Raw genomic sequence first — 12,387 nt, 5'->3', positions numbered from 1 at the left:
GATATGGGCCTGGCTGAATAATTTCAATCTTCTTATCAGATAGAAAATATGGACAGCACTTAAAAGCTCTGAAGTGTATCACAGCTATAAATCAAGTTCACCCCCCTCCTCCTCCTGCTGTCGTCATTCTCTCCTTCCCTCTTGTATCTTCCACTCCTCCTCATCCCTCTCTCCTCTCGCTCTATCCTCAAGTTTCTCAGACTTTCCACTTGACGTCCTTCTTCTCCTCGGTCACTCCCTCCTTTCACTCCTCCTCTCTCCAGTCTTTTAGGGTTAACTCTAACTGATGAGACCACCGTGCATTGATCGTCTTTGATTAAATGGATCTTCGGCCATCTCGCTCTCTGTGGTTTATTATGAGACCCAGTGTGCTCATTACATTACAGAGAGGCAGAGGGACACGGTTACTGTTGCTACAGTGCTGCAATGCAAATAAACCCACTGCAGTCTGCATTTTAAATGCTAGAATTTCAGATTTGAAAATAATGTTTAACCTTTAACAGACCATATATAACAACCAGCCTGTTTACCATTTACTGTCATCCAGAGATGAAAACCAAAGCATTACAGCTATCACTGTTAGGACCCCGGCGTGGCTAACTAGCATAAGCATAATGCTTAGCATACCATTACTTATCCATCCATCTTCTCCTGCTGATCTGGATCCGGGTCAAAGGGGCAGTAGACTTAGCAGAGGAGCACAGCACTAGGACATCCTGAAACACCTCATGGCAGAGACAAGGCATCCTGGTCAGTGTGGAGAAGCAGCAGATACCCTACGGAGGGTGTATCTACCCAGAGCTCATGGTAGCATGTGAGGACAGCAGATTAACCATTAAGGCTTTAGTTTCACACTCAGCTTCACCACAGCACACCAGTACAACCAGTCCACATCACCACAGAAAATAAACCTTTACATTTGATTTACAAGTTGTGCTAACAAAAATGTTTAATTAGCTAACTTCAGGTGTCGGTAAGGTATCACAGAGGCATTCAAACTGATATTAGATGATGTCTCTGTATGTGTTTACAAGCAAAGACACTTTTCAGATGATAAAATATTCCCAAATCTCATGCAGTGATGTGGTGATGTGGACTGGCTGTACTGGTCTGCCGTGGTGAAGAGTAAAGCTGTGCAGCTATGCTGCTGTGACCAAAAGAATGAGATACAAGTGCAGCAGACTCACTGTGAGCCAGTTTTGACAGGATTGGACAGATAACTGGTCTCAATGATCCTGTTTGTTGGAGTCAGTTTTTACTGCAGGAAACCACAAAAACAGCAGCTGCACAGTTTTGCTGTTGATTTCAAACATTTCATTTAAGAATTGTTATGATGAACTTACAATAAGAGGTTTGTCATATCACATCTGTCAAATCAGTTCTGATGATGTTTCATCTGGACACACCTTCTTCTTCCCGAGACTCCGTCAAAACCCAGAAAATGTAGTTTGCTCTCACAAACAGTAGAAACGAATGCAGTGTTCATCTAGGATCTACAGCGAGAGTGGACCGCATCTTTTTCTGGAACAAAGCAATACGCGTCAGATAACTGAGTGAAAATATAACCAGGATAAAAAACACAAACAGGAACCGAGACCGAAATTTCTCAACTTTTAAGGGTGTTTGCTTCCAGGTTTGTACAAAGTATGGATGATGTCAGAAATAATGTCATGAATACTTTTTTATTTATTCCAAATAAACTCCAGACTGCATCCTGTAAACAGAAAAAGATGAATGACTGTCTCATGTAAAACCAGACTGACTCTGTGATTTTTGAGATCAGGCCTCTGTGGGGGTTCTCGCCATCTGCTGTAGGATTTACACGTTTTCTTGTGTCTGCAGAAGCTTCTTTCTGTCGGGCTCTATGTTCGGGACCACAGTGATGCTGCAGAATGAATTCGGATAAGTATCTAAAAATCTAAAGTGCCTAAAACTAAAGCACAGTGTGTACTTGTACTGCTGTGCAGTGTAGTACAGCATGAGCAAAGGGATTAGGAGAAGTAGGTCCTGACTCTGTTCTTCCTAATCTCTGCACTCCCTTTTCACGGCAGCATGCTGTGAGCATAAACATCCAGAGCTTCCCCTCAAAAGGATGAGCAGTGCTTCTGGCAGGTACAACAAGGGAAACGCATCAGCGGGCTTTTAACAGCACACTGCATGTAGTGCGCTGACTTAAGAAGGCAACAAAGTCAAGTTAAAGTGCTGCTTTGTGAGGCGATGTAGGACAAAAACATCCAGTTCACGGTCCTACGTTTCGACAAAGACAAATAAATTCATTTTTCTACACAGACACAACAAGCGTGCCGGAGAAACACTCAGACGGATAAGATGGACGTGACTGTTTGATCACTGATTTATGAAGATGTGTCCAACTCCGAGCCTCCTGAATGAGTGAAAAAAGGCAGAGTACTTGTGCCTGTTGGGGAATAACAGAGTTGGTCATAATTGTGGGAGTTATTCACAGATGTACTTTTCCAAAACCAACAATCCAGCAAACTGGCCTGCTTCAGTTAGCATTTAGACAGATGTACAGAGAAGAAAATGCAAACGTCTCAATGGAGCCATCTTCGTTTGGAGTGGAACCGTCTGAGAGTACACATCGTTACTCCCCGTAGTTAAATAATTAGTGCTTTCCCTCCTCTGTCATACAGTTGTCGGGTTTCAGCTGACCACTTTAGCCTTTTCTAAAATAAAACTGAACAGCCAAAAGTAGCAGGACGCTGCAGGACATAAAGCTCATGTAAAGATGAGCACAACACTGATGCAGCCGTTATAACAGATGTGTCTTCAGTGCAGCTGATATGAAGCTTGGCTCAGGTCACCAGATACTTTCAGAGCATCATTTCTTTACACTTTAAACTCCAGAGGTGACCTCCAGGGCTGCAAATGAAGCCAGCAGCTGCAGTTCCTCTACTGTCCACTAGAGGCTCCAGCAGTGAGTCAGTCTCCATAGACTCCCATGTTGAACCTTTGCAGCAGAAATAAGCATGTTTACAGCCTGATGCTGTTTTTGTCTTTATAGATAATTTCTTTCGTCACGACACCTGCAGAGGGACAGAACTCACCTGTTTAACTTGGACTGTAAACAGGATATTTTGAATATTTTTATTGAGCTGCTGGTTTTGATAAACCTGATTATTCCTGGTTGTGTTTAGCTGCTGATGGATTCGTGTGTTAAACACAATGCCTCATCTTCTCTTTCTTAGACTAAAATAAACTGTGCACTTTGTCCTCTTAGAGTGATGAAAAACGCTGCTGTGCTGTGAAGATGGAAATGATTCGCTCCTCTTCACACTCTGTGAGTGGCAGGCTGAATCCCAAACCTCCTCCTGGGTTTGTTTTCAGATGTGCCACATGTTTGGCTTCCTTTGATATTTGGCGAGCCCCCGTATGTCTCTCTGATTTTCTGCTTTGGCTTAGCATGAGCGCTGAAGGAAGATGACATTTTGTCTCAAAGACGTCAGCATCGTCTCTGTGGCTCATCCTTTTTTCAGTCTGAGAGCTCCTTCCTTCCTTCTCTTACTCTCCCCCTCGCTCTTGTTTCCTTGCTTCCTCCAATCTGTGCTTGTTGTTCTTTTAATTTACCCTCCGTCTCATCATTTCCACCTGTTCTTCAAGGAGATGTGCCTTTGCCAATGTTTAATGTGCCCTTTCAAATGAAGATAATCGAGAATTCAGTAACACTCTTCGGTGATAATGGAACCGCACTGCCTCTGGGAAACTGATGAAAGAACATTTTGCTTTTGTTTAAACATTGACCAGCGTCGTTTCTTTTTCCTGGAATCAGCGCTGTGTGCTTTATGTGTTGCAAGTTCAATCATTCTCCAAATGAGATTTCCGTGTGAAAATGGAACACCTACCGACACAAAATGACTGGCTCCATGAATATAAAGCTGTGGAGAGAAAATCTTATGCGAGTCGTAAGCCATCTCATTAAAAACCAAACCAGTTGCTTTAAAAAACGCTAAAGATAAGAACAGCAAAAATGGGCACTGTTACTTTTACATGCCATGATCTGTGACCACCATCTCTTGCTCTGAAACTGAACTCAGGGCTTGTGGTTAATTTGGTGATTCTTCGGGTTTTCTCTCTGTTATTGACACAGAATTTAAAGTTAATCCCTTAATTCCATAATCCCTGATGACTCCGATGTTTAAACTGCACCATGCACTGCCCATCTGCAAGCCACTTTGCAACCCACCTCGTCCCTCTGAAACACACTGAAGTAGAATTCACGAGACAAGGTTGCAGGACTCTTCACGACGATAATGAAGATGATTAGTGTTGCGAGAGGGTGTACTTAATAATCAGGCCCCATGTTATCTTAATGACCTTATAGTACCATATCACTCCATTTGACCAAGGGGTGGCTGTAGCTCAGGTGGTAGAGCAGGTCCTCTACTGATCGAAAGGTTGGAGGTTCGATTCCTGGCTTCCCCTAGTCTGCATTAACCCCAAATTGCTCTCTGATGCATCCATCAGAGTGTGAATGTTACTTAGAACAATGTGAATGCATAATGCAAGTTGTGTGAAGTGCTTTGAGTGCTCAGAAGAGTAGAAAAGTGCTATATGAGAACCAGTCCATTTACCATCACTTTGCTCTCACACTGCAGGCTTACTTGTTGTTCCTAGAGTATTTAAAAGTAGAATGGGAGGCAGAGCTTTCAGTTTTCAGGCCCCTCTTTTGTGGAACCAGCTTCCAGTTTGGATTCGGGAGACAGACAGTATTTCTACTATAAAAGATTAGACTTCCCTGACCACCCTGGCATTCCTGCATGCGCCCTGCACATCAACAGCACAAGCTAAAGGGTCCACACAGTTCTATAAAATACAACACCAGTGGGTTTTGATGTGTTAGTATGTGATCAGCTGAGACAAGAATGTGTTAATAGTAAATAAGCTGGTGTGCTCACTCAAAGCAGCAGTAACAGGACATTTGTCACCCTCACCCTTCTCTTTCTTCTCATTCGACAGGACGAGCCCAAAGAAACTGCTGTCCTTTCTCATATCTTCTGCTCTGTTGTCTCATATCTCTTCGCCCACAAACTCCGACCTCATCAAAGACACTTCTTTGTCCCCCACCTCCCAGGTAAATTCACCTGTATCGAGGCTCGTTTCCACCTGGAGCGTCAGATGGGTTACTACCTGATCCAGATGTACATCCCCTCTCTGCTCATAGTTATATTGTCCTGGGTTTCCTTCTGGATCAACATGGACGCCGCGCCCGCCCGGGTGGGCCTGGGCATCACCACCGTGCTGACCATGACCACGCAGAGCTCTGGTTCAAGAGCCTCTCTGCCCAAGGTGAGGACAAATCACTCATTATTGTAGTCTGCTTGGACTTCATGAACATACCTTATTTCTAATTCATTTATTCCTGGACTCTTAGAGAGCAGCTTTGCATGATTCACAGTTTAAAATAATCCTTTCTCAGTGCTTGTCTGAAACAAGCTGTTTTAGCTCCTCCCCCTTACAATGACCTTCCATCTGATTGTCTTCCCCTCCCAAATGGAAGGTATTAACAGCAGGAGGGTGCAGCTTTTACACTCATAGCCAGGTGCCTGAGAATACAATAATATCATATAGACGTCATACAGAGCTACGAGTAGAAAGAAACTGTAACGCTCGAGGTTTTGGCTCATTATTGGAAACTGGAACAGCAGACAGGAAATAAGAAACAGCAGAACGGAGCCACTTTAAAGGTTTGTATTCCTTAACCCTGTAACATTTCACAGGGTTGTGTGATTTTTTGAGACCTCTGTGTCATTAATTTTTTTTTTCCTAAAAACTGCAAAAATACATAAAAATAAAAATAAATAAAAACATTAAAAAAAACATAAAACTCCTATATCAAGAATTTTATTCATATGATAGCTTGTAATGATGAGATACAAGAAAGCCACAGGATAATCACAGAATTAGCTATTTTATGCCTTTTATGTTCCAGTCCAGTGTTTATAATAAGCTAATATTCTACTGATTCTTCTTCAGTACTTAGCTCTGTATAAAGACAGAAACAAAATCATCTTATTCCTGTGATGAACTTTCAGGTTTGAGCTGATAGTTTATCCGTAAGCTTATTTTCATATCTGTTGACTTTTACCTTTACAGATATTGTTTTTCATCTGTCACACCCCCAAAAACACCAAAACAAAGTAAAATATGAGGCAACGGCAGGAAGAATTTGTATGCATGACGTGCCGTTTAATGACAGATGTCTTTTCATCCCTGTTGGAAGGAAGGCCTACAGCTTTTTCTGATAATTAAGGGACATAAATGACAGAGGCAGTGACAAAGACGATGTAGACAGAGAGGAATTAATTGAAGAAAAGTTGGAATGAAGGGAAAAGATAAATCAATGGGAGGGAAAGAAAAATTTCCTTTTCCCTGACAAATTAGAGACAGAGTGGAGGGAAGACGAGAGGCAGACAGATGGAGGGATGAAAGAAGGAAGAATTTAAAAAAAGACCTTTAACAAAGAAGGTTCAAGGAGACAAAAATGGAGACAATATGTTTTAGAAAGCGAGAGGAATCTTTTACTGTCAGGGATTTTCAGATTAAAGTGAAAAAATGGTCAGGGTCTGCGTGAGCTAGTAGGATTGTATAATTATGTCCAGGAAAGCTGTAATCCCCAACACAAACACACACACACACACACACACACACATATACACACTCTGTTTGTTGACATTAGGTGCTTCATGCGCTCTAAAAATTGAACAAGTGAACCATGATTCCTCTGCAGTTCAGCTGTCACAATAATGATCACACAGCACAGCTGAGCTTAGGTGGGCATGCTGCTCCCTCTCTCACACACACACACAGACACACAGTGTTCTGTGAGTGTTCTCACAGTGTTCTGTGTGCGATTGATAGCAGACACACACACACACATATGGCTCTCTTCAGATGTTTCTGCTGCAGCTTGTCAGATCAGAGCAGATGGAAGTGGACACGAGGCGAGATCTCTGCTCAGCTGATCATGCTGTCCATATACAGCACAGTACACACACAGTATGACTCTCTCCACGTCTACTTATCGTACCATTATTGGGACACATGTTGTTGTACCCTCTAAGCTCCAGCCACAGACCTGGGGTGGCTGCAGTTCACCTGTAGCAGTGGACTTGTGCTTTTATGATACCTGCCTTTCAGAGAGGGGCTGACTTCACTGATTCAGATCAGGGTGCTCTCATCTCAGGGCTGCAGATCCTTTTTGTGAGAAAGTACAGACATCGCAGAAATATGCAGACGTTTCCTTCGGTTCTGCTGCTGCCAGGATACAAACAGCGGCTATGAGCGTTACGGCCCCAACCGAAAGACAAGGAACCAGGAGAGGTGGGGTTGGCGTAAGCTTCTCAGCAAAACCGACTGCACGCCTCTGTCTCCACGTCTTCACTTTTATTTCCTTTGCCTTCACTCCCTCTCTGCTCAGTTAGTTTTAAGCCCCTGAAAAATGTCTGATCAGTTTTAGGAACAGCTTGAATACATAATAACCCAGCGTGTTGTGACACGTGTGTTTAAATTTCTGAACAAGCATCCCTCTGTGGGGAGCCAGGACCAAGACCTCAGTACCAGGTTATGAAAACTTTGAGCCCCTTCTCTGACACATCAGGGATGATAACTGGCTGTGTGGAAACTACATCCTTCTTTAGTATTTATGATGATATTTCTTTTCTGTCTCTCAGTGAAGAAAGGATCGATGCATTGATCTTCTGACAGGGAGCTCAGTTGCGTGATGCTGCATGCATGAACAGCTGATGCCCCGTCAGAAACCTTCAGTCCAGTCGTGACTCGATGCTGAGGAAGCCCCTCTCAGAGTTCTCAGAGTGCTGCTGAGTCAGCAGAACTGTGCTGGAAATCTGAACAGGTGAAGGATGACTGCGGGGAGATCTGTTATTAATCCAAGTTTAATGTCAACTTTGGTGAAATTAAAAAAGAAGGATGGTCAGATTATCTTACATTACAGATTAGCACAGAAAAAAACATCATCTGTTCAGTACTGAAAGATCATCTATCCATCCATCATTCCCACATTTTCCCGTTCCATGTACGTTGTATTCCACTAGCCCACTTCTCAGTTTGTCCTCTCATCCTGAAGACTTGATATGGAGCTTGCTGATCGGGCCACATATGAACCGGTATGCTTCAGTTATCTGTCGCTTTTATCAGGATGAGGTTAGCCTGGGGACATTTTGTAGATGCGTGAAAGGATTGAAACTCCAATCTGTTGTTCCCAAGTGTTCACACTAGACTATCCAGCTACTCTACTCATGTGCCCCAAACGATTTCCAAGCTACCCCATGCCTCTGTGAGTGGGTCACACAAAGACGGGTAGAAGCTAGGCGTCGCCTCCACCCACACGGGCTACGTCAGCAGTACGTCACTGTGCTGTGCTGACCACGTTCCTCTCTCACGCTGATGTCACAGCAATGGAGGGTGCTATCTGGGCCAAAACAATCATGTCTGATGACTGAGTTTTAGGCTCCTGTGGATTATTCTTACACACATTTTTACCTCATTATTTCAACCTGTGGAATCATTCAATGCAATATGATTATGGCAGAAAATAAGGGAAAATCCCCCCTCAGTATTCCAGACACTTGCTCAGTCTGTCAGCACTTTCAGCTCACGGCCCGCCACTAGTTCTTCTTCTTCTTCTTTTTTGATCCTTGCCCTGTGAAGCATGAGTACAGTAACGCCGCCTAAGCTGCTCAGCAGGTCACTACTGCTCAGTTTGTCTGTCAGGAGCTTTCAGCCTCACACAGATCATACTGCAGCACCGAGCTAACAGTCGCCTGTGGATGCAGTAAAAACACACAAGTCACTCTCAGGATGTAGAGCGTGAGTTTAGTGTGCTTCAGTCCTGCCAGATTTCATAGCTAAGCAGAGTCTGCGAGAGCTAATTTAAGAAATCTGTACCAGCAGCATAAGGAAAACTGTGGTCACTCATAACGCTTCATGTTGGCAGTAAAACAAAAACAGCATCAGGAAATAAAGTGTTGTCCAACAGTGTGGTGCAAACTCTCTCTCCATCTGCTTCATTTACCTCGCTTAATGCTCTGCCTTCCCAGAATCAGCACCAGAGAAGGCACTATTTTAGAGAAGGGGTCATTCAAAAGCTTCTTTTACTTCTGGATCTGCCCAAGTTTATGAACATAACCATACAGTCCAAAATAAAGCAGCACAGGAAGCAAAGCTGACCTCTAAAATCGTCCATGCTGATTTTATGAGTATGTATGAAAAGGTAACGTGCGTGCTGGGCAGGATTTGAAGATTGTTTCTACTGCTTCACACAAAGGAGGAAAAGCTTCTTTCAGTGTCTGTGAAATCATTTTTGTGGGAGAGTCATCCCCGTCTCTCTGGCTGGATGACCATCACCACTGAGCGTGCCCACTGAGCGTTGAGGCCTCTCGGCAGCTCGGGGAGGGAGTTGCTCAGGCGTTCGAAGATAAACGTTTTCATGAACGGCACAAACGAGCACGAATCACAGCGAGGTCGAACGGCGATGATAAGCACTCTGTGTTTGTGTAAAGTGATCCAAAGTCATAGTTTAATTGGATTTTAAACGGCTGATTGTGGGCTTCCTCTCTGCGAAACAGACCAGGTTCTCCCTCTCAGGCTGCACGCTGTAATTGCGTTTGGAGATGAAGAGTTGTAATGACAGGCCGGGCGAATGCACTCGAATAAAGGTACTTGGCGGGCAGATAGCAATCATACAATGATCCAACCAGACTTCATTTAGCCCGTGTTATCTGGACAGTCCTCGCCCTAGCCGTCTTGCTGTAATTTCACTGGTTCTGTGAGCTAGTTGGGCCCAGTGTTGTGTTTTACGTGCACCTGGCTGTGCATGCAGTCAGGTAAATTTAATAATGTAGTGAAAGCACCTTAACCTCGTAGTCTAAGCTCAAGACAGTGGAAATACCTTTACACGTATGCCTTTATTGCGATAAAGATACAGAGCATCACTCATTCCTGTGCACTCAGATATTGCAGACAAATGTATAAATGAGTACAGATTATCAGACCACTATGAAATTAAGGTATTTTAATGTATTTGGATGCTTAGATTATTTTACTTTTGCACACAGAAATCAAATTATTTCGCAAAAAACAAAAACTACCAGGGTAATGATTACCCCTGAAGCTAACAGTCCATTTAGCTGGATAACAGCCTGCAGTCATCTACTGCAGTCTTCACTCCTCTCCTCAGTAATCCCAGCCTGTTCTTCTTGGGAGAACCTCTCAGGCTCCTCCAGATGTGATGATCTTCTGGCGTGGACCTTTTTCTCCAGTTCGGCCCACATTCAGGGCTTTGTGCAGGCACTTTGGTCTTCTGGAGGGCGTTCTTCACCAGGAGCGACATATGTTTTGGGTCGTTGTTGCGTTGGAAGACAAAGTGATGACTCAGGCCCAGTTTAGCCGCTGACTGTGAGCATCAGTGATTCTGTTTCTCAGGTCTGGACTGGTGATGCTCAGTTACGGCTTGAACCCTGCTCAAGTTTTTATACCAAGTGTAAACTGGAAGATAACCGTCAGTTTGAACTGGATTTTACAGCTTTGAGTGTTACAGAGTTAAAGCACATCATTGCACAGCAGTGCTTTGTGCTGTGGCTCAATGAAAAGGTCAGTTTTTCAGGAGTTATAATATTCACCCTGTTCACTGTTGTTTTTTCTGAAATCATTCTGCTATTGTGTGCAAACTGGAAACATTTATGCTTTCTGAAGGAAACCAGTATGTTTATAAAATCCTTTAACTCTGTTAAAAAGCACTTTGCCAAAATCTGCACATTTCATTGGGGAAACAGATTATTTGGATTTTTAGGTCGTTTGTTTGACCCTTTAGAGCAGGGGTGTCAAACTCAAATACGCAGTGGGCCAAAATTCAAAACTGGAACAAAGTTGCGGGCTAACATTAATATTTATTGAAACAAAAATCTTCCTCCAGATATAAGAATGAATATTTTCTTATGGACTCAAATAAGTTTTTCTGGAAAACTGAATATGGAACAAGCAAAGCTTAATACTAAACAATATATATATTAGCTGTATAATACCAGTAGGCCAGCTCTAATAGTAATTTGGTATGGCTTCGAGGGCCAAATGTAATTAGGCTGGGGGCCAAATTTGGCTCGCGGGCCAGAGTTTGACACCTATGCTTTAGAGTGACCAGGGGAAGCTCTATAAGAACAGCGTATTGCTTCAACAATAGCTTACACTGATCGGTAACACTTACTAAAGTCCCAGTGCCCTGCTGCCAGATAAAAACATACACCAACCATAACTTGAATGCCATAATTCAGTTCAGTTTTATTTATACAACGCCAAATACAAGCGACAACAACAGTCACCTCAAGGCGCTTTATCCTGTAAGGTAGACCCTACAATAATACATACAGAGAAAACCCCAACAATCATATGACCCCCTATGAGGCGACAGTGGGAAGGAAAAACTCCCTTTTAACAGGAAGAAACCTCCAGCAGAACCAGGCTCAGGGAGGGGCGGCCATCTGCTGCGACCGGTTGGGGTGAGAGAAGGAAGACATGATAAAAGACATGCTGTGGAAGATAACTCTGAATATTAACGGCCCCACAAATTGTTGCAGTCTTTGATTTAAACTCCTAAGACCCGAAGTCTTCCGTGGCATGCCTTTTTAATTTCTCTTTGATCTTTGGGCATATTGGGACCCGATGAATGTAAAAGCAAAGAATTTCCAGTTTTTTTTTTTTTTTTTACCTGATTTTTGTTTCTAAAAGAAATGAGATCCACATATGAGGATATTTGTTTAAAATTTCGATAGAACAGTGGCAGTATATTGTCCTCGTAAGTGGATATTAGGCCCCTGTAGGGCAAGATTTAGTATTTTGGTCTAGACAACCCAAAATGTAATGTCCACATATGTGGACGCCAGGTCCTAGGAGGTTAAATACACTCTGTCATCCATCAGTCAGTGAACATCTGTTGTGAAACCTCGAGTTGAGGGGTGCAGCCAGCTGTGGTCACAGTCCAGTGATCATACCCTGGTTTATCTTTCTGTCCTAATAATGATTTTAACTTATCAAATTTACTGAAAGTAGCTGAGCTGAAAGTACTGATAAAGTATGGCGAGTGTTTACTGAGATCAGGTTAGCAGTAGGCTCAGTTTCTGACTTTGATACAAGCAGAGGACACACGGGTTCACTTTTTCCTTTTCAGACTTTATGCATTAAAGTCTTTTTGGAGGGTAAATGAAACATTATAAAATAAAGTGGAAAAATTAGCAGAAAATACCAAATTTCAAACGAAGGGAGCGTCTCCTGAGATCTAAAACCACAGAGCTGAAAATAAAAAATAATGTATTTGTTCCCACATATATCATCTGATTTATGCACTCATTGTCAGTACAA

The 12,387-nt window shown here is 42.9% G+C and overlaps 1 protein-coding gene across 1 annotated transcript in view; it reads left to right on the top strand.

Annotated features, from left to right (window-relative positions):
* Positions 1-12,387, top strand: part of glra1 (glycine receptor, alpha 1) — a 152,606-nt gene that overhangs the window by 106,014 nt on the left and 34,205 nt on the right. Inside the window, exon 7 of the mRNA XM_042228878.1 lies at positions 5,090-5,304. Coding sequence (XP_042084812.1) covers positions 5,090-5,304 — 215 coding nt within the window. The remainder of the gene's footprint in view (positions 1-5,089; positions 5,305-12,387) is intronic.

This window comes from Haplochromis burtoni, unplaced genomic scaffold (genome assembly GCF_018398535.1).
Source record: "Haplochromis burtoni strain Fernald_Lab_line unplaced genomic scaffold, NCSU_Asbu1 Contig_361, whole genome shotgun sequence".
Taxonomy (NCBI): domain Eukaryota; kingdom Metazoa; phylum Chordata; class Actinopteri; order Cichliformes; family Cichlidae; genus Haplochromis; species Haplochromis burtoni.
This window is presented reverse-complemented; position numbering and strand designations above follow the sequence as displayed.